At 42.6% G+C, this 26524-nt stretch overlaps 1 protein-coding gene across 9 annotated transcripts in view; it reads left to right on the top strand.

Annotated features, from left to right (window-relative positions):
• The window catches only part of PTPRT (protein tyrosine phosphatase receptor type T), a 1323147-nt gene that overhangs the window by 1052758 nt on the left and 243865 nt on the right, over positions 1–26524 (top strand). For all 9 annotated transcript variants that reach the window (XM_020998700.2, XM_020998699.2, XM_020998698.2 and 6 more), the window contains 2 exons: positions 9797–9998; positions 13262–13364. In XM_020998700.2, the coding sequence (XP_020854359.1) occupies positions 9797–9998; positions 13262–13364 (305 nt within the window). The remainder of the gene's footprint in view (positions 1–9796; positions 9999–13261; positions 13365–26524) is intronic.

The following is a 26524-nucleotide window of genomic DNA, read 5'->3' as shown; positions in this document are numbered from 1 at the left end:
CACTGGCTTTATGTGCTGAGGCCTCAGGTGCTGGCGCCTGGAGGCAGTAAGTGTCTGGAAGCTTACCTGGTGCTTAGCTGGGGTCCACAACACTGAGGATGTCATGGTGGGAGTAGGGAGTCTGGCCCCTGGAGGACATCTTCTCATCTGGGCTACTTTGAAGCACTGGAAGGTTTGGCTGCTGGAGGATGCCTGCCCACCCAGAGTTGTGCCTTTTGGAATTATGTTTCCTGGAGTTGTGCTGAAGGACTGGAAGATTTGGCTGCTGGAGGGTACCTGCCTGCTGGTGGTTTTCCAAGGGGGAGTCTACCAGTTCCCCTGCTTGTGCCAAGGCACTTGGGGGTCCTGGTGTTGGCGCTTGCCTGCTCCACCTTCCTGGGATCAGGATCTTCCCCTGGTTTGTTGTAGTAGGGCATACTGCTGGCTTGCTTCCCATCATGTACTACTCCTCTTCCACCAGAGCAAGAGGGACCTTTCCTGTTAATCCCCTAACCTTACTGGGCCACAAGATTGCTGCACCCCATCCTTCTGCTGGCTCAGCTTTTCCAGGGTTTTTCCTGGGGTGATATTTTCTGGGTTTTCAGAGGTCAGTAAGAGAGGGTGGGAGCAACTTACTTCTTACTCCATGGTATTGTCTTCTGGAATGACCTTGGCCTCTTTAAGCTAAGGTCTTTCTCTGTTCTCAGTTTGTCTGAGGCAATACCCATTCAGTGATTAAAGCTAGGTAAGAAATGAGGGGGAAATGGCCTCTTTTACCTAGTCAAAAAAAATCCATCTGGGAGGGGAAGACCCTCAGGATTTCTGGCCAAAACAGAAACTTTCAAAATAATTGAATACAAGGTAATTTGGGAATGATGCCTATAGCATCTGGAGTAATCAGGAAATGATTCATTTAGAATATAATACCTGAAGAAAGGAATAAGTAATGAGGGATGCATTCCAGATATGGGTGATGGCCTGGGGGATAGCCAGGGTGAAAGGATGGAAAGCAGCAATAAAGTGTTGTATGTGAAGAACAGAAGAGAAGGCCAGCTTGACTGGATCACAGAGTGCAGGAGGGAACACAATATCCAATAAGTCTAGAAAGATAAGTGGGGGCCAAGATGTAAATGGCTTTTCAAGGCTAAAGAGAGCCAAGGTCTCCTAGCATTATATTAGCACAGCAGTATCAAACATGCACACAACACTCCTGAGTGTGGCACAAACCAGATGAAAATATGATTTGAAAATATTTAATGAAATAAATAAAAATACAATAAAACATAGATAATATTAATATATGGTTTTCTAGGTAAATATGTACCTGCAGGGATCCTTATATAAGGCTTAGTCGCCCTGTTGCTATTTGAATTTGATGCTGTGCTGGAGGCACCCTAGAAGAAACCATTAGATTTGGATGAGGGAAATCTTATGTTCAAATCTGCATTTAAGGAAAATCACTTAGACAGACTTAGACAGTAGGATGATGAACTTGAGTAGTGACAGACTTAAAGCAGGGATACCAACCAGGAGGCTGTTGCAGTAACCTGGGCAAGAAGTAATGAGCACTGAACTAAAGAGGGAGTTGAAAGAGGAGTGAATAGAAGGAAGGGGTTGGATGTGAGAGATGTTGTGAAGGTAGAAACAATAAAATTTGGCAGTTGATTGGATATGCAAGATGAGGGAGAACTGGAAGACCAGGTTAAGGCTGAGATATGAACCTAGAAAAATTTCCGTCTTTTTGCTGTTTTTCCATATCACCTCCAGCATTTGTCATTTTACTTTTCTGTCATCTTAGCCATTCTGGTAGGTGTGAGGAGGTGCCATTAACAAAAATAGGGAAGTTTAAGAGGAGACAGTTGAGAGAGAAAGATAATGAATTCTATTTTAGATATGTTGAGTTTAAGATGTCTCTCGTTCATTCATTTTCAAATGTCCAATAAGCATATAGTAATGACACACTGGAAATCAGGGGACAGACTAGGTCTGAATATATAAACCTGGACATCATCTGCAGAGAGATAATTTATTTAAATTTATTGTTTATTTATTTTTAGCATTTATCTTTTTAAAAAAATTTTGAGTTCCAAGTTCTCTCCCTCCAGCCCCTCCTCCACTCATTGAGAAGGCAAAACAATATATCAATTATACATGTGAAATCATATGAAACATATTTCCATATTAGCCATGTTGCAAAAAAATGAAGTGAAAAAATGATGCTTCAATTTGCACAGAGTCCATCAGTTCTCTCTTCAAAGGTGGATAGTGTTTTTGTTAATCACAAGTCCTTTGGAATTCTCTTCAGTAATTATATTGATTAGAGTAGCTAAGTCTTTCATAGTTGATCATCATTACAATATTGCTATTACTGTGTATAGTGAGTCCTGGTTTTTCTCACTTCCCTCTGCATCAATTTATATAGGCCTTCCCAGGTTTTTCTGAAACCATCCCCCTTGTCATTTCTTATTACACAATAGTATACCAGCACCATCATATACTACAACTTATTCAGCCATTGCCCGATTGATGGGCCTTTAATTTCCAATTCTTTTGCTACCACAAAATGAGCTATTATAAACATTTTTGCATAGGTACTTTTACTTTTTCTTTGATCTCTTTGGGATAAAGACCTAGTAGTGGTGTTGCTCAGTCAAAAGATATACACAGTTTTACAGACCTTTGGGCCTAGTTCAAAATTGTTCTCCAGGATTACTGGACCAGTTCACAACTCCACCCACAGTTCATTAGTGTCCCTATTTTTCCACATAACCTACAGCATTTGTCGTTTTCCTTTTTTATCATTTTAGGCAATCTGATAGGTTGTGAGGCAGCACGTAAGAGTTGTTTTAATTTGCCTTTATCTAAGTATTAGTGATTTAGAGTATTTTTTCCCATTTGACTATTGATAGATTTAATTTCTTCTTCTGAAAACTGCCTGTTATAGAAATAATTGTTAAAGCCATGGAGCCTGATGAGATTACAAAGAGAAAATATAGAGTGGGGAGAGAAAAAGGCATAGGACAGAACCTTGGGGACTAGTGAGAGCCCTGGAGTGTGACCTGGAGGATGAGCCAAGAAAGGACACTTAGAAGGAGTGGTTGGACAAGTCAAAGGCAAAACAAGAGATTGTAGTATCACAAAAACATATGGAAGAAAGAGTAGCCAAGGAGAGTAAGTGACCAACAGAGTCAAATGCAGTGAAGATGTAGAGAAGGATTAGGACTGAGAAAAGCAAGACTATCCTTTCAGGCTTCATTCCTATAGTATGTAACTAGAGATTCACCACTGCAAGTTTTGCTTAGGGGCAGCTAGGTGGCCCAGTGGAAAGCACCAGCCCTGGAGTCAGGAGGACCTGAGTTCAAATCCAGCCTCAGACATATAACACTCACTAGCTGTGTGACTCTGGGCAAGTCACTTAACCCCAATTGCCTCACCTCCCCCCCAAAAAAAAGTATAGCTTGGAGCCTTTCCAGTCTTCTTACACCTCACCCCACCCCCACCCCCACCTGCTGCCGTATACTCCTAATAAGATCCACTCACACTGGCCTCCTGAAGGCTCTCCCTCTCTATTCGACCTTCTGACTTCCCTGGCTTTGTTTAAGTCACAACCAAAATCCAGTCTTTTACAGGAAGCATTTCCCATCCTCGCTTAAGTCTAATATCTCCCCTCTGTTAGTTGTTTCCTATTTATCCTGTCCACAGCTTGTTTGTGCATATTTGTTTGCCTCCCCCATTAGATTGTAAGCTCCTTGAGGGCAGGGACTGTCTTTTGCCTTTTTTTTTTTGTATCCCTAGCACTTGGCGCAGTGTCTGGCACCTATATAGCAGGCTCTTAATAAATGTTTATTGACTGATATTGAGTTATTTGAAGACATCATTAATAAAATATTGTCTAATGTCCCTTCCAGCTCCCATTCTATCGCCCCCTTTTCCCCCTTCTTTTCTTTTTTCCAGTCCAGACTTCTGATTTCATCACTGTAGGAAGCTCCCAGTGTAGCAGTTCCCTCCACCAATACCAATCAGAGACTCATCTGTAATTTCTAGTGTTGCAGAGTTGCCCAGGCCTCTGAGAAGTTAAGGGACTTACGTGGGTCACATAGCTGCTATGTGGCACAGGCAGGATTTGAAACCAGGTCTTCCTGACTCCACAACAAGCCTTCTATCTATCACATCACAGCTGTGTCTCTCAATCCTATTATCAATATTAAATTAGCTATATTTTATTCCTAAAAGATGAGAGTCTGGCTTGGTGGAATTTGGCAGGTGTCTTGGGGCCCTTATGATCCCTGAATTCTATTGCTGACGTGGCAGTACTGGAAACAGCAGCACCAGCAATAATGACAGGAATGATGATAACAATCACAATAACACAAATATACTAGCAACAAAAGCATTTGGGAAAATAGAAAGTCGTAGCTGAGTTACAGGAACACATACTCAGAAACATCTCTGCATTCACGCTTTACTCTAATGTGAAAATGTTCACATTTTTTTTATTGGTTGTTAGGAGACCAAATAATAAACGCTATAGTTTCTTCTATCCAGTGAAAGGACTTTTTTTTCCCCTTTGCCCAGAGCCTCCTTTTAGAAAATTGGTGTCTGAGGCTGTTATAGCAACAAAAGGTTATAACCATATGACACTAGAGCAACTGGTTGAAAATGTGGAAAATTAATTCCACCATGTTGCTCTGTGGAAACAAAACAACCAGTCTGATCAAGGTCACCCCATTCTCCACCTCCCCAACATCCACCATCATTTAACTAACAGAATTGGCCAGTTGCATCAGGAGCACCCAAAGAAAGCCTAGGAATCCAGTTACCACAGTCCACCATTCTAAATGACTGCTTTGAAATCAGGTCTCCAAATGTCTGTTTTAGAATTTTGAAAACCAGACATGATGGTGGGGTTGAGAAGGCCTTTTCATCTGCCTAAGTCTCTTTGGAATCATTCTCCTCAACCCATGCCATTCTCGTGGTTCTTTATTGTTTTTCTGTGGAATCTTGCCAGGGCCTAGTCACCTGAATGGAGCAATACCCGCCAAGACTTTCAGTGATGCAGGATCTCTATGTAGAAGCCAGTTGGGAGCAGCTATGAGTTCTCAGTTTGCTGCTGTAACATAGTTTTCTTCCTTTCTGCTTAAAAACAGGAATTCATTTATGCATCTTATTACCTTGGGGAGGCTACAGCATTACTCCCATCCCTTTCCTTGACCTCCCTCTTTTCTCTCTTCACTCCTCTGCACCCTCATCTGGCTAACTTCATAAAGCCAGGGACTTAAATTTTTTAAAGACTGTTTCTGACAAAGCTGGGAATTAGATTTGGTGGAGCCCTTCATAAAAAATTGAAGGCTTGCTATATTAACATACATTGATTTATTCATGGTGTTTCATTACAAATAAGTGAGGATCCTGTAATATCAGGAAAGGTTAGGGGCGCAGGAGAGCCTGGTATATTATATTGACAGCTCAGTTGAAATTGAGCTGCTTTTGGATTGAATTTGGAACATAGGGAAGGAAATGGCTAGTAAATAAGTCATGAGTTTTACCTCCAAGTGTCTGTATATCAACGCACTTGCCACCACTACACAGAGTGGAACTCGGACAGAATTTCAAGTGGATGCTTGAAATGGTCATACTTTCCATTAAAGGTGTGTGTTACTTGTGCCAGTAACAATAACCTCCTCTGTTGATAATAATAACTGACATTTATGTAGCTCTTTGTAATTGTAAAACAATTAATGTTAATTGTTTCTCCAAGGCTCCATGAGGTTTATTTTGTTGTTTGTCCTTTGTTCTCAAAGAGGACCATGACATCAAGGAGGTGATGTCATGACTAACAAGTGGATTGGATTTAAGAGAGGGAGGGCAGTGCAGGGTCACCAGCCTCACTCTCTCCTCCGGAGCCATCTGGGTCCCGTGGCGAGGCATAGATCAGAACAACTGGAGATGGCCTCAGATGCAGTTGGGAAGCTTTGGCCTTTTTGAGCTAAATCTTTCTCAGGTCTCAGTTTATCTGAGACAATGCCCATTCAGTGATTAAGGATAGGTAAAAATAAGGCAAAGAATGGCCTCTTTTCCCTAGTGCAAAAAAAAAAAATAATAAGATCAGTCTGAGAGGGGGAAGAGCCTCAGGGTTTCTGGCCAAAACAGAAACAATTGCTATTTACACTCACTCTGAGCCATCAGAATCTAAGCAATGACCAAGTGAGGCTTGGGCTGGGACCCCAGGAGGTAGTCCGATGGAGATAGCCTTCTCCGTTTTGCAGATGAAGAAAGTAAGGATCTAAGAGGTTAAGTGACTTACCCAGGGTCACACAGCTAGTAACTGTCAGTCAAGATTTAAACCCTGGTCTTCTCAAGTCTAGATCCAGTATTACACCATATTCTGTCATAGCTCTGTTCCACACTCTGTGGTAGAAGTTGGGGATGCTTTTTCACAGACTAAGCAGACAGTCAGAATAAACAAAGAGAATGAAGAAATCCATTGTTTTTTGCATCTCACTGTGCATAGTACAAAGGCCAGGTGGCCCTTGGTAAGTGGCAAAGTTGTGATGTTCAGGGCAGTGATCTAGGAGGCTGTAAGGATAACCTCGTGTGATCAGGAACACATAGTCTCTAGTTGGGACCTTTGCTTTCTGTTGCTAGACAGAACTGGAGGGAGCTTGTTTTGAGAAAGCCTATTTCTTTCCATCTCTTACTCTGTTCCTAAATTTTGGGCATTTCCTCTGAATAGAGATGGAAACGTCAGCATGGTATAATGTAATCAACCCTAGATTTGATGTCAGAAGACCTGAACCCTGGATTTGTTGGCAGGAGTCCTGATTTGGAACATCAGATCTGCTACTAACTAGTAATATGACCCTGAGCTCTTAACTTCTTGAGGACTCAGTTTTCTCATCTGTAAATTGAAGACAGTAAACTACATGAGTCTTAAGGTTCATCCCTAGCCCCAGCCCTAAAAATATGTCATCCTATAGACCATTCTTATTATTAAGATACAAAAATCATTCTATGATACTTCTTGTATATATGTCTTGTCTGGTGGCATAATGATATTGTCTCTGGTCTAGGAATCTAAAGGTCACATTTGCATTTGTAATCACAGCCCTGTCACAGCTTGATAAACTGAAGGAAAGGTTTTCCTTAGATTGCCGTAGCCGAGGAATTCATCAGTGAATAGCCAACCAATAGGTGATGAGACTTTAAGGGCCCCATGCTTCTTCTCAAAACAAAGGCCCAGCTTTTCAACAGCAATATTTTTCCTATGATGCTTTGAGTTATGAATTTTATGAACATGGTGTTTCAAGTTATGAATCGCCACCATCTCCAAAGAATTAACTTGAGTGTCAACTAAAGGGTAATATGGAAGGACACGGTGGGTGTGAATGGCCCATTACACTTTACCAATGAAGAAGAACATGGGAGAAGTAGTGTCAATATGTCATCAGAGAGATGTATGCCCAGAAAAAAAGGCGGGCCTCTCCTGTAGAAAGATGGACAGATAACAACAGCCTGTGTACTCATTTGGTATCCATATAACATCAAGATACCTAAAAGAAAGTCACTAGGATGTTGAGTGGACCCCTGTGAGGGATCTAAAGGAAGGAATGAACAAAAGTTCACACATATTTAGAGGGCATGGATGGATTGAGATCTGCAGTATTGGTGGGATTACCCATGACCACGAGTTCCCAGATTCACCCAAGTGTGTCAGGATCCAAATAAGAAGGAAAGTGCATTATTGGTGCAAACAGACAAAAACAACCTTCAGCTTCTTTGTTATAAATAGTATATGACTTGTTTTCCAAACTGAAAGGTGATTTTTGAAGTCAAGTTTCACATTCTATGCTGACTAATGCATTCTTATTTTTAAGTTTCATAATGAAAAGTGACTTCAGCCTCTCAAGTGAGACACACACACTGCCAGGCAGCTATTAGAAGAGAAAGAATTCATATCTATACTATGTTTTATGGTTGCAAAGCACTTTTCCACACGTTACCTCATTTAATCCTAATGACAAAACTGGAATGGCCCTGAGAGGAGAAACATTCTGTTTCTTGAAAGATAAGGAAATTGTGTCTAAGAGAGATGAGTTGACCTGTCCAAGGTCTCTAACCCAACTGTTCTGACCCAAGCCCATCATACCTACCTATTCATATACATGATCCTTTCAAGGAAGGTTTTAAGATATTAACTTTAGGAAAATACCTATGCCTAAAAGTGGGAGCTACGGTCAGGCTGAGACTTCAATCCTTAAGATGTGAATGAGTGAAAGTTACTATCATTCTGAAGACCCTTTTCCTATTGTTTTGTGATGAATAATGCTACAAACATAAACACCACAAAGAGATGCCTCTATAGGATTTGCCACATGTCACTTCTTTCTCGGGGTACAGGGGAGAGGGGGAGAAGACAGGCTAACCTGGCTTTAAAAAAAAGCAAACAAAAATTTTCAATGCTATCTATTTCAACTTGCCCCAAAAGCCTTTCCCAGGACTCAAGTGGAAGTGGCAAGATTTTATAAGGAGTAGAAATGGAAGGGGACCTTAGAGTTGGAACCCCTGTCAATTTTACAGGTGAATAAACTGAGTCCCAAAAGCATTGGGTTTGTCACACAAAGTAACACTGAAAATCAGTAGCAGAGCCAGGATTTTAACCCAAGATTTCTGTTTCCAAATCTAGTGCTCTTTCTGTGACATCACCATGCTTCTGGTGCAGGAAAACCATGAGAAACAGAATAAATGATATGTTAGCAGGAAAGTGTATAAGCATCTGGATAATAATAATGCTCATTGTTTCTGTGGTGCTATAAGATTTTCAGTGGGGCAGTTAGGGGGCACAGTGGATAGAGCACTAGGCCAGGAGTCAGGAAAACTCATCTTCCTGAGTTCAAAGCTAGCCTCAGACACTTACTACCTGTGTGACCCTGGGCAACTCACTTAACCCTATTTGCCTCAGTTTCCTCATCAGTAAAATGAACTGGAGAAGGAAATAACAAACTGCTCCAGTACCTTTGCCAAGAAAAAATCCACATGGGGTCACAAGGAGTCAGACATGACTGAAATAACAACAACCCCCTTTTTACCATAACTCCTAAGGATTCAAAGTTGCTGAACAGTCACAGTTTTGCATAGTAGAACACTAATGAAATGACTGAACAAGAACAGTGAAGTTTTTAAAGCTCTTTCCGTGCAAAAATATTATAGGGTATGTTGTGCAAGTTTTAATATCTCCATTTTACAGTTAAGGAAACTGAGTCTCATGGAAACTAAGTGACTTTTAATGGTCATATGGTATAAATGCCAGGATTTAAACCCAGGCCTCCAACCCTGTTACCATGATACCAATCTGCCTCTCCAGTAACTGATGTTTGGCCACTAGTGAGTGATAGAGAGATAGTCAATAACATTTATTAAGCGCCTGTTGTGTGCTAAGTGCTTGGGAGACAAAGGCATAAGACAGCACCCTGCTCTCAAGACTGATGGAGGAGACAACATGCAAACTATGTACAAACAGGTTATACATAGGATCATTTGGAAATAATGATAGAGGGAGAAGGCCTGAGAAGAGACTGAACCTACCATTTTGATGTTATATAGATAAAAATAGTAAACAAGGTATGGATGCTCCCTCTACCACTGCAGGTCAGCACCTTCTCTGAAACTTCAGGTCTCAAGAATTGCCCAGGTCATAAAGAGATCAAATGACTTACCCAGGGACACACAGCCAGGATGTGTCACAGCTTCTCGTGTGTCTCTCCTCTGCTTTTCCAGAAGCCTGTGGCTGAATGTAATCTCCCTGGTTGTTCTTTTGCAGATAAACTACAAGGCTGTGGGCTCCCTTGATCCCAATGCTGACCTTTCCAGCCAGAGGGGGAAAGTCTTCAAGCTTCGGAATGAAACCCACCACCTGTTTGTGGGCCTGTATCCAGGCACGACCTATTCATTCACTATCAAGGCGAGCACATCGAAAGGCTTTGGGCCTCCCGTCACTATGCGCATCGCCACCAAAATCTCAGGTATTTATTGGGAGGAGGAGCATCCGAGGAGCTTCCAGAATTGCCATGGATTAGAAGAAGCGGGGAACCACATTGTGGCTGTGACACTTCCTCCCCTTTGTGGTGTCTCATGGTCTAGGAGATCCTTTAGAAAGGCTTTAGGGTTTTTTTTTAAGCAAATCCCAACATATAAAAATTCTGACTTTGGGAAAAAAAATTTACTTTTCCTAGATATTTGCCACAGGACAGCTTTAGATATCAAGCTTTCTGGCTTCCTTTAAAATATAATCTTTGTCCATATACCTTAGAGGTTCATTAAAAGAATGCCAGATCTGGAGTTAAAGGAAATGGGTTTAAATCTGTCTCTTTCACTAACTCCCAGTGTGACTTTGAGTAAATCGCATAACTGTCTGGGCCTCAGTTTCCTCATCTGTAAAAAGGGGAAGGGGAATTTGGACTAGATTACCTATGAGTTCCTTTCCAGCTATCTAGGGTTGGGAATGTTAAGATTCTATGACCTGGTGATATCCAGGAATCATAATACCGACAGCTTACATTTATATAGTCTATAGATCATTCTAAATACACTGTCTTATTTGGTCCTCAAAACAACCCTTGTGGTAGAGGTACTATTATTATTCCCATTTTACAGATGAGGAAATAGAGGCTCAGTGAGGTTACGTGTCCAGAGTCAAACCTAGCTTTTCCAACTCCACAAATAGCCCTTTATGTAACATTTTGTCTCCCAAGGTGTCTTCAGGTCCCCCTGTTTATGATTCTTTGATTCCATTTGCTGGGGGGGGGGGAAATCCTCACTGGATTTGAAGTCAGAGGACCCTAGTTCATATTCTGGATCTCCTACCTGCTGTCTGTGTGACCCTGGGGAATTCATTTCTGTTTCTAGTGCTACGTCCTCAGCCAGACTATCCAATCTTGAAGATCTCTTTCAGGTCTAAATCCTGTGAGATTTTAATTTAAGTGTAGCTTTTCAGAGATTCCTTTACTGAGCTGTTCCCCTAATGAAATATGAAAATCCTATGCCTGCGAGCCCCTCTGGGCCCAGTGTTCACAGGGAAGCATCAAAACAAATTTACCAGGAAGGTCAAAAGCCTGGTAGTGAAGTTAGGGACATGAAGGCTTCAGTTCCCTAAGTGTTGAATTGTTATTCCTACTGATTAGGAACCGCCATGCTAGGGAGGCCAAGGCCCTGGGTTTGGCCAATTAACCTTTGCTTTCAGCTGGCAGGCTCCCCAGTCTGTGCCTTTGTACATGGAGAGACAGGGAGAGATAGTTGGATGAAAACAGCTCAGATCTCTTGCCTTGCTGGGAGTGAATCAGGAATAGTATCTTCTTGTATAATAGATAATTATACAGCCAAGACACTATCTCTGTGAGAAGGCCAAATGCAAAGCTTTCTGATGAACCAGAAACCAGCATCCACCTTTGTACAGAACTAAAATAGAGTACCTGAGGGTCTGCATGCCCCTGTACTTCTCAAGCAATAAGTATCCGTGAGGCTGACGTGCTTGTGTCTAGAATGGGATTAAAAAGGAGAACATTCCTTATGCCCTGCCCCCCAATATGGGCTGTCTCTTTCTTTGGGAGACCCAAAGTCCCCTTGAGAATTCTGATGAATTCTGGAAGTGTCTCAGGGTATTCTGGTTTGGTATAGGTCCATCGGATTTTATTTTAAGCCCTTGGGAAAAGGAAGGTAGAAAAAACTCATGAGGCTCCCTGCCACTGAGGTAGCCTCTAGCAAGATACAGTTAGATGATTGGAGGCTTCCCTGAGCTTTCCTAAGTCCTATAAGAAGGTCCAGGCATATAAGCCAGGGAAGCTTGGAGTGAATGTTTTAAGAGATTATGACGTGGTTATAGACCGGCTAATCTAGCCAAGGATATAGCCCTAGAAACAGAAATTAATTTCCCAGGGTCACACAGGTAGCAGGTAGGAGATCCAGAATTTGAACTTAGGCCTCCTGACTTAAAATCCAGTGGAAATTTCCCCCCAAACATAGGATTGTAACATGTGACAAATGATTTGTTCTGTAAAACTTGGACTCAGTCAATAAGCCACATCCAAGGACCTAGAGGGCCACATGTGGCCTGAAGGCCTCAGGTTTCCCACCCCTGATCTAGACTAAGCCCTTCATCTTACAAAGGAGGAAAGAGAGTCAGAAATGGGAGAAGGTCAGAGTCACACCACTAGTATGTGGAAGAATCTGGGTTAGATGCCAAATCTTTGAACGACCAAGTTGGATGTATGATTGGGAGATCATGGATTTAGAGCTGCACCTCCTTTGTTTAACAAAGAAGGAAACTGAGACTAAAGAAGGAAGTAACTTATATGAAATCACAAACGTGATAGGATCAGAAGGTCTACAGTCAGGAGGGAACTTGGAGATCATCTAGCCCAATCCCGTCATTTTATAAATGAAGAAGGTACATCCCCAAGAGGCTAAGTCGTTGTCCATAGTCACACAAGTAGGAACAGGAGTCAAGCCTCAGTCTTCCAACTCTGAATCTAGCACTCTTCTCACTCCACACTGTCTGTGCAAGGAAACCTATCTCAGAAATGGTTCTTCATGAGTATTGATACATACCCTTTCTAAAGAATGGGGAACCAAAGCTGTGCCCTCTCCGTGTCACATCAAATCTGTGAGCAGACACAAAATCACTGCTTCCATTTCCAAAAGAGAATCCCGCTGGGTTTAATTTTCAATGCCCAGTTTTTCAAATGTACTTTCCCCTTAGACAGGGGTCCTTAACTTCTGTGCCGTAGAATCCTTTCACAGGCTGGTGAAGCCTATGGACTCCTTAGCGAATGATGTTTTTAAATGCATAAAATAAGATACTTAGGATAACAAAGGGAACCAATTATACTGAAATTCAGTTAAGATACATGTGTGTATATGCACATATGTATACATACATACACATGTGTGTGTCTCACAGATTTCAGGTTAAGAACCACAGTCCTAGTCTACCTCAGCCCAATGAGAACTAGTAAACAGGTGAGGATTATTCTTGGTTAGTATCTAATTACTGATTTCTCTCCCTCTCTCTCTCTCCTTCTTCTCTCTTCCTACCTCCCTTCTTCTCTCCCTCTTTTCCCTCTCTCTCACTCTCTCCCCCCTTTCCATCTCTTCCCTTCCTCTCCTTGCCCCTATCCCTCCCTCCTCTATCCCCCCTCCCTTCTCTTCTCTCCCCATCTCTCCTCCCCCCTTTCTCTACTCCTCTCCTTCTCTTCTCCTCCCAACCTGCTCCCCTCCCCTCTCTCCACAGCTCCTTCAATGCCTGAGTATGACACAGATTCACCTTTGAATGAGACAGACACAACCATCACTGTCATGCTGAAGCCTGCACGGTCCCGGGGTGCACCTGTCAGGTGAAGTTCTAATTCTCTGTTGGGGGGAGGACAGAGGGCATATCAGATTTCACCCCTCCTTCTAGGCCCATACATTTCTCTTTTCTCTGCAGTAGTGACACTGACATATCCTGGACAATGCCAGCCTCCAGGGTCGTAACTAGGGAGGACGATGGCATGGGGCAAAGCTAGAAGTGAGGGCATAGAATCTGCTTCCTGGCCAGATGAAAACTGTCCAGCCCCACGGAGAAAGGTCAAGGAAGAGAGATTCAGTTCAGGGAGGGAATGAAGAGGGTTCTGCCTCTGGCAATTTACCTCTTCTGATTCTGCAAGAGTTGGCCTAGGGGGAAGGGGGGAGGAATTCAGCTTATCTCCAGGAAGCGAGGCTGGCTCAGTTTGATCCTCACCAGCCTGATCCCTGGAAACACTTGTGGTGGCACCCCCCAGCCCAGAGAGGGAACACAGTTGAATTTAGCATAAGAATATAAGCACAGGCTAGGCAAAATCAACACCATCACTGTACTAGAGTCACTGAGTCACACATTCAGGGGATACTAATGTACAGGTCAATGGCAAATGTGTTTAGGGATATGGATAATAACTTTGCTTTAAAGTTTGTAAAGCACTTTACAAATACTATTGCATTTTATCCTTATAACACCCCAGGGAGGTGGGTCCTGTTATTGAATATTGTTTTACAGGCAAAGAAATTGAGGCAGATAGTGGTTAAGTGACTTGCCCAGGGTCACATAACTAGGAAGTGTCTGAAGTTAGATTTGAATTCAGGTCTTCTTGACCCTAGGTTCATCTGGGACACTGGATAGACCATCCACTGAGCCACCTACCTGTGATTTCATTGATATGGTGAACTTCTAGGTGAGGAAATTCCTTCTGCTAGTGCAGGGCAGCACCTTTGTTGTAACTTGTGGTATTAGAGAATTGCCTAGAAGCATTGAGAGGTTTTGACTTACCCATAGTTACACATGGGTCAGAGGCAAGATTTGAACCTAAGTCTTCCCGAATCCAAGGTCAGCTCTCCATGCACCCAGGCACTTTGTCTGAAGCACCAAGGTCAGTGGAAAGTGTGTTTATGAAGGACAAAGGTGAGGAAAAGAAAGAACATACGGCACATATGCTGCCTGGTGTGAATACCAGTGACGATACGAAGCTGGCAGATCCAGCCAGAGTTTCAGGGAACGGAAAGCTTGCGGTGTTCTTGTCAGTCTGCCCAGACAAGGTGTTCAAGGTCTGTGCCCTCTTTTAAAATTGTGGCTTGAGGACATGCCTCTGTGGGCTGTGCACAGGAGGATTTGAAAGAGCCCTTTACTCCCAGCAGCCTGTGCTTACATCCATGGAATGGGAACCTGGGGTGGCATTCTCTCAGACAAAAGCATGCTTCCATTCCTGGCCATGCCAGTGAGAAACAGTATATTCTGGCAGGAAAAAAAAATCCTTGTTGAATATTTACATCTGTTCAGAGATTGTTAAGTGGATCTATCTCTGGTTTGAAGATCCACCTAAGGGAGTCTTCCTAGGAAAGAAACCTAGCTCTAGGAACAGGATTAGGAGCCTTAGGCAGAGATGTCAAACACATGGCTTTGGTCTGCATTACTCTTGATTGTGCCCCAAAGCAGATTAAAATGTAATTGGGAAAATATTTAACAAATAATAAAAATACAAAAAAAATATAGCATTTTAAAACTAAGTCAGTATGCATCCTGCAGAGATCTTTATTTACAAATTAGTGGGCCCTGATTTCCACTTGAGTTTAACACTGCTGCAGTAAGGAACCTCAGAAGCCATAGAGCCCAACTTTCTTCTTTTACAGATAAAGAAACTGAGAAAAAAAAAAACAAGAAACTGAGGCCCCAGAGAGGGAAAGGCGAGATTTTCCTAAGTTAACACAAGTAGTGAGTAGTAGAGGCAGAATTCAAACCCAGCTCCCTGGACTACAAATCCAGTACTTGGCCTTGCATCGTGAGTTACCTGTGCCCTCCACAGCACCAGCCCCATGCCCATCTGCACGGAAGCTGAGGGATTTGCTTGTATATGCTCAAAACACAAAACCATTTCTGTAAAGCACTTCAAGGTTTACAAAGCACTTTCCCATGGTGTATTCCTTTGGAAAACAGGGTTCAATCCCATTTTCAAAAGGAGGACACAGAGGCCCATAAAGATTGTAATTCACTCCTGTTCATACAGCAAATAGGTATTAGAGGCAGGTTTTGAATGCTGGTTTTCCTGATGCTCTGATTCAAGTCTGATTCTCTAACCACTATACCATACTGCCTATTATAGGGTTGCAGGAAGATTATTTGTCCTACTCCCCGACTTTGCAAAAGATGAACCATTGAATGAAATGTGTATTTAAATAGAGCAGCCTTTGTGGCTTTTTTTAATTGGCTTCCATTATCCTCCCTCCACCCCAGGGTCCAAATCACAGCCCTGCACAGAGATTATAAGAAGGCCAATAAACAAAGCACAAATCATGGGCAATTCTTAGCTGTTCCCTTGGATACCTCCAAGCCCCAAATGATGATAAGTTGAGATACTGTTAAGCCATGGTTATTATGAGTGATGTGTATGTTGGTAATGATGTACCATGTGACTGGGCATTCACAACACATTTTATGCTGTTTTATGTTTTGCTTTCTGAGAATCCTATCCATCAAACCACAAGATTTCCTTGTGGGTCCCACCTGCTTCTTCACACTGTCTCCCTAGACTACCATCTTCCCCCCCCCCCCCGCCCACTTCCATTCTGCCTGCAACACTAGAGCCTAGAACCGTAACTAAGAATTTATGATCCTAGGGAAAGTTCCACAAATTGACAAGTAGCCTCATCAGAAGGGGTAAGGGATGGGGGTAGGTGAGACGGACTAAAACACTGTCATATCATGAGTAGAGAACAGTGAAAGACCACTGCTGGGGAGGCTTCAGGAGGTGGAAGAAGCAGGATGAGTTGAGAAGGAATGCATCCTGGTCTGCAATCTGGACACTTCCTAATTTAACTCAATATCCTTGCTAGCTAGGTGCCCAGTTCTGTTCTTGGTATACTACTGGAGGACTGCATGTGCTGTTAACAGCCTCTAAATTCAGTACCAGAGGATGGTCCCCCATCCTAGTTATAGCTTTGGTAAAAGCTATGAAGCAAAGTCAGGAGGACATATCTACCCAGCCTAGTAGCTTTGAGGTTTAGGGTCATTTGGATAGGTATAACAGACCTGACATAAATAAGCCTTGGATTTGCATTGCCCTAAAGTGACTGTTGTTCAGTCATTTTCAGTTGTGTTCAACTCTTTGTGAATATATTTGGGATTTTCTTGGCAGAGATATTGGAGTGGCTTGCATTTCTTTCCCCAGCTTATGTTGCAGATGAGAAAACTGAGGCAAACGTGATAAGTGACTTGGCCAAGGTCACACAGCTACTAAGTGTCTGAGGCCAGATTTGAGCTGTGTGACCTTGGATAAATGACTTAATCTATGTCTGCCTCAGTTGTCTCAACTGTAAGATGAGGATAATAATAGCATTTACCTCCCAGGGTTGTTGTGAGGATCAAATGAGGTAATATTTATAAAAGAACAAAAATTATTGATCAGACAGTGCCCTATGGCCAGAACTTGAAGACAAGTTGCTGGTCAGCAGCAGTTTAGGGAATTTACACTCCTCAAGTTTACAATTCCCAGGAAATCATAGGTTCAGACCAAAAAAAAGTAATTATCATCTTAACATTAATCTGGGGGATGGCTTCCACTAGGGAAAGAGAAGCAAACTGCGCAGGGGTAAATTTTTAGAGTTTCTAGTGGGCAAGCTTCTTTGAGCCGTTGTTTGCTCACTGGTAAGATGGGGATAATAACTCCTCTGCCTGCTGAGCGAGACTGTTGTAAAGACTAAGCGGCCTTCCCTGCTATTGGCAACGACCTCTCCCCTCAGACCAGAAATGACGCAGCATCCCAGGGTGGTCTGTCAAGAGCTGGACCTTAAACCTGATGAGTCCTCTGGTTCAGCCGCCTCATTTTACAGATGTGGAAACTTGGGGCACAGAAAAGTTGGGCGACTTGACTAAAGTTACACCGGTAGTCATTGCCACTGTCAAGTTTCAATATCCGTGATTTCAAGTTTAGCTCTCCAAGGTCAGTACTCATTCAAGTGTGTTAATGTTGTTTGGTTTTGTACCTCTCTGTGCCCCAACCGGGCTAGACATTTGTGAGAGCAGGCACCGAGACTTCTCTAAATATTGTACCTCCTTTGTAAAAACACAGTGCTGTGCATAAGTGCGTGTGAGGGAGGAAGTAGAGAAGGAAGGAAGGAGAAATCACTCATGTAAAAAAATTCTCTCTCCCTCTTTCCCTTTCCCTCCTTCCTTTGTGAAGGTGCTTTGTGAACTATATAATGCTATGCAAATGTAGGTGTTAGTATTTCAGGCTGCTGGGAAATAATTTAGAGAAGATTTGTTGAACCCAGATTAAGAAATACGCAAAGCCCTTATCATTGATAAGATCAAGTTCTCCTGTGCTTCTTCTATGCATTTACTGTTTTCCCTTTTGCACAGCTGTTATTTCTACAGGTAGCATATTCTCCTACAAGATTATAAGGGCCATGAGGGCAAGGCCTTATCTTTGTACCTCCCCAATGCTGAACATAGTTCATCATAATAGGCATTTAATAAATGTTTGCTGAATTGAATTCATTATCAGAGTAGCAGGGACGCATCTTAAAAAGCTGAAGGGAGAGTCCAGCTTGCTGTGACTCTATGGGCCCAAACCAAAATAAGGTCAACTTAATGTTCTTTCTGGTACCATGATAACCAGTTATCAAAGCCTTGGTCAGATTTCCATGTGTCAGAGCGTCATAGAGGGTGTGACCCACGGAAGGGAAGTTGGAAATCATGTAGTTAAACCTCATCAGCTATAGAGGAGGAAACTGGGCCCCAGTGAGGAAATCAGATTTTCCCAGGGTTACACAGGTAGCAACTAGCAGATCTCTGATCACAAAGCCAGGACTCTTTCCACTAGTGAATGCTGTTCCCATTCGACTGGAGTAAAATGGGCTGAGGGGTGGGGGAGGGAACAGTGTGATGTCAGGGAAGCAGCTGGGTAGAGTAGAAAGAACACTAAATTTTTAGTAAAGAGACTTGCCTCTGACATTCATTACCTGTGTGACTGCAAGGAAGTCACTCTAGTGTTCTTAAGAGGCTTTCTCTGAACGTCCATTTCTGCTTCTCTAATGAGGGGATTTAAAAAATCTACATCACCTTTTTTACAGGGTTGCTATGGGGGCTCAAATGAGATAATGGATGTAAAGCAATTTGCAAATTTTGAAGTACTAAATAAATGGCATTGTTATCATGGCATCGTAGTGGTTCTGTCCTTCAGTACCTTGAGGATGGAGCAGCTAGGTGGTTAAGTGGTTAGAGCACTGGACCAGGAGTAAGGAAAACTGCGGTTCAAATCTGGCTTCATTTACTTCCTGGCTATGCAACCTTTTTTGTTTGCCTAGAAGCAGCTAGGTAGCTCAGTGGACAAAGCACCAAGCCTGGAGTCAAGAAGACCTGAGTTCAAATCCAGCCTCAGACATTCACTAGCTGTATGACTCTGGGAAAGTCATTTAACCTCTGTTTGCCTTAACCCATTGGAGAAGGAAATGGCAAACCACTACAGTATCTCTGCCAAGAAAACCCCATGGTCAGCATAGTCCATGGGGTCATGAAGAGTCAGGCACAACTGAACACAACCACCTTGGGTTTCTCACAACCTCGCTAGGCCCCATTTTTTTTATCTATAAAATGAGAGTTGGAGTGGAGGGCCCTGGTATTCTAAAATTCTGTGATTGGAGTTGGTCACCTGGGCCAGAAGCACCCCCTTGAGAGACACTTGACACTTGTTAATCAGTGGTGAGGCCCAGGGATACAGTCTGTGGCCCTAGGCTCAATCCCATGGCCTCATTGGCACCAAGTTCTAACCAGAGTGTCCAGCCCAAAATTTGTATCTGTACACCACCATTTTTCAGCTGTTCTGCATTTTGACCTTTCTTCTTGTATATGTGGTAAGCCGCTGTTCCAGGATACCCTTTCTCCTCACCTGTGGTATTGTCCCTCTCATTGAAAGCCAAATCTGTCAGATTTCAGCTTGTCCAGAGGAACAGGTGAATGAGAGACCCACTACCTCGGCCGCGTGAAGGGCCTGACATTTGGGGCCTCCATCTATTCATTGCTACAGCTGCACCCACTATGTTACCTGATCTATTTCTAGAATGCTTCCCAATGGAAATGTATTACCTTAATGTGGGTTTCCTCAGGTCTCCAAAGAGTTATTGGTTTTTAAGTGACAGAAGTGCAGAATCATTTAAAAGATCAATCAAGCAGGGATTTGAATGTAATATTCAGCTCCTACCAGAGTGCTCACAAACAGCGTCTGGCTCCCCACCCTGTCATTCTGATCTATCTGTTACTACCATCAGAAGAAGTTGCTTGACCTTGTATTAATCTTGATATGGTCCCCACAGTGAGGCTTAGGATGCATCCCCACAAGCTGTGGCAGACTCAATCTGAACACACAGGGCAGTCAATTCTTTTTGTGTACAAATGGTGGCCAGGATACAGTCTGTGTATCCCTCTTATTTTTCTATCACCAGAACAAAATGTGGGAAAGAGTCAGCTTCCCCAGTCTTTCCAATAGGCTAATCTCATGATCACAAATGAAGACTGATCCTGCCTCCAGCAGGGATTGCTACCCCCTGTTCTATGGTGATCCATGGACAATGAGAGATAAGAGGCATAGGCATAGGCTGAAGATTCCGTTGAGGAGAGGATGGCATTACTGCATTGAGTGGACAAGAGCTAGTGGTCAGGATGGAGTGATGAGTCATGGCTGAGGACTGTGAAATAGCCAAAAGAGAGAAGAAGAAATAGGCAGGAGAAGAGAAATAAGACACAGCATGTTGGAAGTAAAAACAAACCCAACTCTTACCTCCATTTGGAAGTCTCCTATGTTCTTCCTGCTGAGTAACAGAAGCCAATGAAGACTTTGAGATTCAAAGGCTGTTATAACAGAGAGGTTCATTACATAGACTAGCTATGAGCAGCCTCTCACTGAGGGCCTTGGTAAAGACTTGGTGTCTTTGTAGTGCTCCAGGAAATATCAATAAGCATCATTAGATTCTCAAAAATTGAGCGAACAATTTTGTAACAGTATGATATATTCCCTTTTAGGGAGTAAGGGGTGATTGAAACATCAAACAAATAAGGGTGAGGTTCTTAACCTTTAAAAGTCTGGATTGTAATTATAGGAATGAAAGAAGATATATTCACTAATCCAATTGTTCTCCACTGTGTAGGAATAAGGGACAAAGAATCTTGTCCAAGGCCAATATTGCACTTTGGGTTTTCCTTTGATGAATTCCTATAACATGTAAGCTCCTTGAAGGTGAGGACTTTCATTTTTTTCTTTGTATCCCCAGTTTGATGCACACAGTAGGTGCATATTATTTCTGGTTGATGGACTAATCAGTTAATGAAGTTTTTCTGTATAGAATTTAGTCTTCCATTCCCTCACTGAGCTGACCCATGGGCTCTAGGAGACTATTACCAGCAGAACACAGGAGCTGGTAGGTTCTTCTCAAGCTGGAAAGGTCCATTGATTACAGGTGCATTGACTGCCAGAGCACCTGTTGGCCAGATTCCAACTTGGCTGAACCTGGAGAGCTCATTTCCAGGAGATTGTCTATGAGTTGATGACCATAGCAACTCATAAAGGTCATCTGTGAATCCATGGAAGCATTTCAATCTGTGTTGGTGGAGGGATTACCCACAACAATGAAATCATCAGACCCTAAATTGAAGAGTGGATGGGCAAATGCTTCCCTCTGTCTCTTTACGTTTAGATTCCATGATGGATTAATTCATCTAGAAGAATGAGCTTAAAGGCTTAAAAATTAAAATAAATGATTTCCTTTCCTGGCCAGCCAGAAACTGAAGGTTAATAGGGAGAACTAAAGGATGCCAGAAATACCGATTTAGGGGAGGAATGGATACTTACACGTGCATCCTTCCAGGCTGTGGTGGCTCCTTGTGGACCAGGAATGCAATGAGTGGTGCAGGCAGTAGGCATAGGTAGGCAGTGGTGCAAGGTGACAATTATAGCCTCAAGATTGCCGGTCTGGATAGTTGGAGTTTAACAAGACTAGGTAAGGGTTCACTGAGGCAGACTATGTCAATCCCTGGGAAGCCAATAAAGAGGAAAGCCTGAGGGAGGGATAGGCCTTGGCCTGAGGGTCTAAAGAATCTTTCAAGGCAGCTTCTCAGGCAGGACTCAAAGGGGAAATATGAGAGAATTCTCTAGTGTCAAGAGTGAACTCTGGCTGTATCTGGTTACTTTGACAGTGGTGTGAGGGATTCTTCAACCTTTTAGTACTATAGTAGCTCAGCCCTCCCTGTTCAACCCCACCCAGCCTAGCTTGGTCCCTCAGTAGTTAAAGGGTATTCATGTCATCTCTGACCAGGCTTTCCCACTCTCACTATTCTTTGGCAGGGTCCAAATCTACATCTGGCCACTGGACTGAGATGGCTCTGCTGGAGAAAGTGAGGCTGGTGACCTTGCACAGCCCTGCCTCACTTAAATCCAATTCACTTGTAACTCATGGCATCACCTCCCTGATGTAATGGTCCTCTTTGAGAATGAAGGCCAAACAATAACAACAGTCCTTTGTCAGGGACTCTATTTCCAAATGGATGTAGATGATCTTTATATGCGAGGGGCTCTGGTCTCAGACCCTCAGCTTCCTCTATAACATTGCTGTCAAAAGCATGGGTCTGCCCATGAAATCCCCATCCCCACCCCACCCTTGCTCAAGTATCTTCACAGGCTCTTTCTCCTCTAAATAAAATACCAATTTCCATGTTTAGCATTCAGAGTCATTTATGATCAACCTACGTCTACAGATTTGTTTCATATGGATATCCTTAATGCAGAGACAACTTGGCAGGTGTATAGAAAGCTGGGCTTAGAATCAGGATGATTTACCTCCAAAAACTATCTCTGATTTGTACTGGCTATGTGACCTTGGACAAATTACATACCCTCTTGATTCCCTAGGAAATTCTCCAACACTTTTAATAAAAGAAGACTTGCTTATTTCCATTGGTAGAAGGAATTTCTTTATGGAAGACTCCCTGCAGGGATGAAATCAGAGATCTGGCTCATTCATTCATTCTTCATTTTATAGAAACTAGATCTCTTTTTGTTCCCCAAACCCAATATACCATCTCCTGTCTCTGCAACCTCGAACATGCTGCTCTACATGTATTTTTTCCTCATCTCTAGCTGTTAGAATTTTTAGCTTCCTTCAAGGCTCTTCCACTGGGTTGCCCAATTATTAGTATTCTGTCCCTCTCCAGATTACTTTATAGTCACTTACTTGTTTATATGCTTTGTGTCCCCTGAGTATGTAAACCCTTTCAGGGCAGGGTCCTTTTTGGGGGGGTTTGATTTTTAGTTTATATGCATCCCAGAATGCTTTGCACCTACAAGGTACTTAACTTTTCAAAAAATGAATTAGAATAGAATCCTCTAGTAGTTTGTCTTGGAACATGCATTTGTTGAAAAGAAATAACTTATTGTCCCAAATACTCAGATTAACAAGTACCTTCCCTAGCTTGTCTTTGGTATTTGGATGTTTGGTTGAAGGGACATAAATTAAATGACCTCTTAAAGTCATTCAGCCTGGGGAGAATTTCTATTCCTTTTCTGTTGTTTCAGACTTGAATTTAGCAAGTATTACACAAGCAAAAAAAAAAAGTATGGAAGAAAACTACTTCAGGAAATGGAGGTGCATCTGAGTTTTAAAGAAGGAGAAAACTTTATTGAGAGGGGAAAAAAAAGATGATTGACAAATTTCCTCCAGGATTCCTTTAATAAAGGCAGATCTGGGGTGGGAGCTCATAAGCACACCACAGATCAACTTGGGCTGTCTCCTGAGCTCCAGTGAACGAAATTGAAATCATTACAGTCTGATTTACAGGCACAGGTATATGAGTGTCCAATTAAGAAGGAAAAAGTGAAAATTTAGGGGATTTATTAACATATATCAGCCTGAGGATTTTGAGAGTCTGTCCACACAGTGCAAGATGAGGTGCTACAATTATATTTAGCAATCATCTCTCTAAGCCAGTTCACCTATTTTGGCTCCCTAGGCCCCACAGAGTTCTATCCCAAAGCTGCAGAAGGCACAGGGGCCTCCATTTTCTAATGTCTGGTGAGAAGACCAGAGACGGTGATGAGGTAGAAAAGAGTGCTTGTGGCAGAAGGAGCAAGCAGGATGCAGGACATGAGGGAGGAGATAAGAGGCAGGGTGTGACCAGCCAGAAAAGTGATCAGAGAAGATTATGCATTGAAGCTGCCACTGTGGATTTACCTGGGTGCTTCACAAAGCACTCCCAGTTCCAGAACAACTCTGGCCCTCCCCTTTCCTATTCTCTTTGCTTATCTGTATGATAAAGCCACCTCAGAACTACCTGCCATCCCAGGCATTTGGAGCCCTGCTTGCCCCTCCCATTCTCTTGTCCCCTTCCCCCCATTCCATAAAACTATATTTAAACCAGACACCTCACCCCAATAACCTCCTTTGCCTCCTACAGAAAGCAGGGCTGTGGGCTTGCTGCCTATGCTCTACTTCCCGTGTGGAGTAGAGCCCACTGGGGCTCTGCCTCATGGGGAGCAGTCCCCCTAGGGTGCATCACCACAATAAATGCCTTTCTTTAACCTGGAGACTGTCTGAGTGAATTCTTTCAGGACAACAGGACCCGCACATCTATTCCTCATCATTTTAGGTGGTAACCCAACATTATTGGGGTACACCCTGAACTCATCAGTGGGAAGCAGAAATTCCCTTGCCAGTAGGCAAATATCTGGGGGAAGGAATGTCTGCAGGTTAATATGGCACTAGCCTGGCAGTCAGATCCTAGAGTCAGGTGGCAGGCTGCTTAGAAGGAAGTTTTCCTTCCACTTATGGCAGTGTTTGGCCAGATAAAATCCGGAAGATCTTTTGTGAATTTGGGCAAAAATTAGTAGCGTGCTTCTCATAGTCAGGAAAGGCATTTGCTGTCTCAGAGTCTTGTTTTCTCTTTTGGAGGAGATCAGATTTTCACCTAAAATTTTCATTCAAGAAAGGAGTCCATGCCTTCCCTACTCAGGATGTAATAGTTTTAGCTGTGGTGACTCTGGCTCGTAGTCCCTAGGCTCTGTCAATCAGTCAATAAACCTTTATTATTTACTTACTGTGTGGCAGACTCTGCTAAGTGCTGTGGATTCTAAGAAAAGCAAAAGACAGTCTCTACTCTCAAGGAGCTCATGTTCTAATGGGGGAGACAATATGCAAATAATTATGGACAAACAAGCTTTATAAGGATAAATTTGAAATAATTAAGGGAAGAGGCATCTGGAAAGTCTCCTTATGGAAGATGGAATTTTAGCTGGGACTTGAAAGAAGCCAGGGGAGCCAGGAGGCAGAGAGGAGGAAGGATGTTCCATGCATAGGAGACAATCAGCAAAAATGCCCAGAGTTGAGAGATGGAGTGTCACATTTGAGGAAGAGCAAAAAGACCAGTGTCATGGGATTGCAGGGTATGTAGGGATGAGTAAGATGTAAGAAGAATGGAAAGGTAAGAAGGGGCCAGGTTACAAAGGGACTTTGGATGTCAAACAGAGAATTTTATATTTGGACCTGGAGGAGATAGGGAGCCATTGTAATTTATTGAGTAGAAGACATGATCAGACCTCTGCTTTAGGAAGATCACTTTGACAGCTAAGCGAAGGATGGACTGAACTAGGGAAAGACTTGTTGTAGGCAGAGCTACCAGCAGGTTATTACAATAGTAAGAGTAAAGGTGAGAGGCCCTACACCAACGTGGTGGCAGCATCTGAGGAGAGAAGGAGGCAAGTGTTAGAACTCTTATTGCCTAGGCCAAATGATAGGAAAGTGAAACTGGAAGATGTATATTTTGTAAGGAAGAGCTGAATGCACAAGAAGAAAAAACGGGAGTATACCTCTTTTAAAGACACCATTTGGAGAACCCATAACAGGGACTAATCCTGCCACCAATGAAGAGGTGGTGGTATTGTCATGGCCGTCACTTACAACAGGAACTCTAAGTTCCCTTCATCTTCTTAATCATACTTTTCCAAGCCTACAACCCAATGTAGGTAAAAATTCTATTTACACATAGAATACTATACTACATAGCCCCCTATATCTATTATATCCTACCCCCAACTCCTCAAATATTCATATGTTCCCCTGAACAATAAATGTCCAGAACTTGTTGTTTTTTTTCCTTTATAACAGTTTTTTTAAATTTTATTAACTTATTTTGATTTATCGACAATCACTTCCATATGCTTTTGAATTGAAAATTTTTCCCCTTCCTCCCCACCCTCCCCAAGATGGGGCACAATCTGATATACGCTTTACATTTACATATCCATTAAACATATTTGCACATTAGTGAAGTTGTAAGTAAAAATTAAAACCAATAGGAGGAACCATCAGGAAGATGAAACAAAACTCAACAAAAGGTAAAAATAAGTGATAGCTATTTGACTTCCATAGTTCTTTCTTTGGATGTGGACAACATTTTCCATCCCGGGGCCTCTGGAGATATCTTAGATCCTTGTAATGCTGAAAAGGGTTCAGTTTAACAATATTAGTCATCGCATAACATGGCTGTTATTGTGTACAAAGTCCTCTTGGTTCTGCTCACTTCACTCAGCATCAGACCATATAAGTCTTTCCAGGTTTTTCTGAAGTCAGCCTGTTCATCATTTATAGCACAATAGTATTCCATTACATTCATATACCACAACTTGCTCAGCCATTCCCCAATTGATGGGCATCCTCTCAATTTCCAATTCTTTGCCACCACAAAAAGAGCTGCTATGAATATTTTTGTACATGTGGGTCCTTTTCCCATTTGTCTGATCTCTTTGGGATATAGCCCTAGAAGTGCTATTGCTGGATCAAAGGGTATGCACATTTTTGTAGCCCTTTGGGCATAGTTCCAAATTGTTCTCCAAAATGGTTGGATCATTTCACAACTCCACCAACAATGTATTAGTGTTCCAATTTTCCCACATCTTCTCCAACATTTATCATTTTCCTGTTTTGTCATGTTGGCCAATCTGATAGG

Source organism: Phascolarctos cinereus, unplaced genomic scaffold, assembly GCF_003287225.1.
Source record: "Phascolarctos cinereus isolate Bilbo 61053 unplaced genomic scaffold, phaCin_HiC Scaffold_2;HRSCAF=192, whole genome shotgun sequence".
Taxonomy (NCBI): Eukaryota; Metazoa; Chordata; class Mammalia; order Diprotodontia; family Phascolarctidae; genus Phascolarctos; species Phascolarctos cinereus.
Note: the sequence above shows the minus strand (reverse complement) of the source record. Positions and strands in the feature narration are given on the sequence as shown.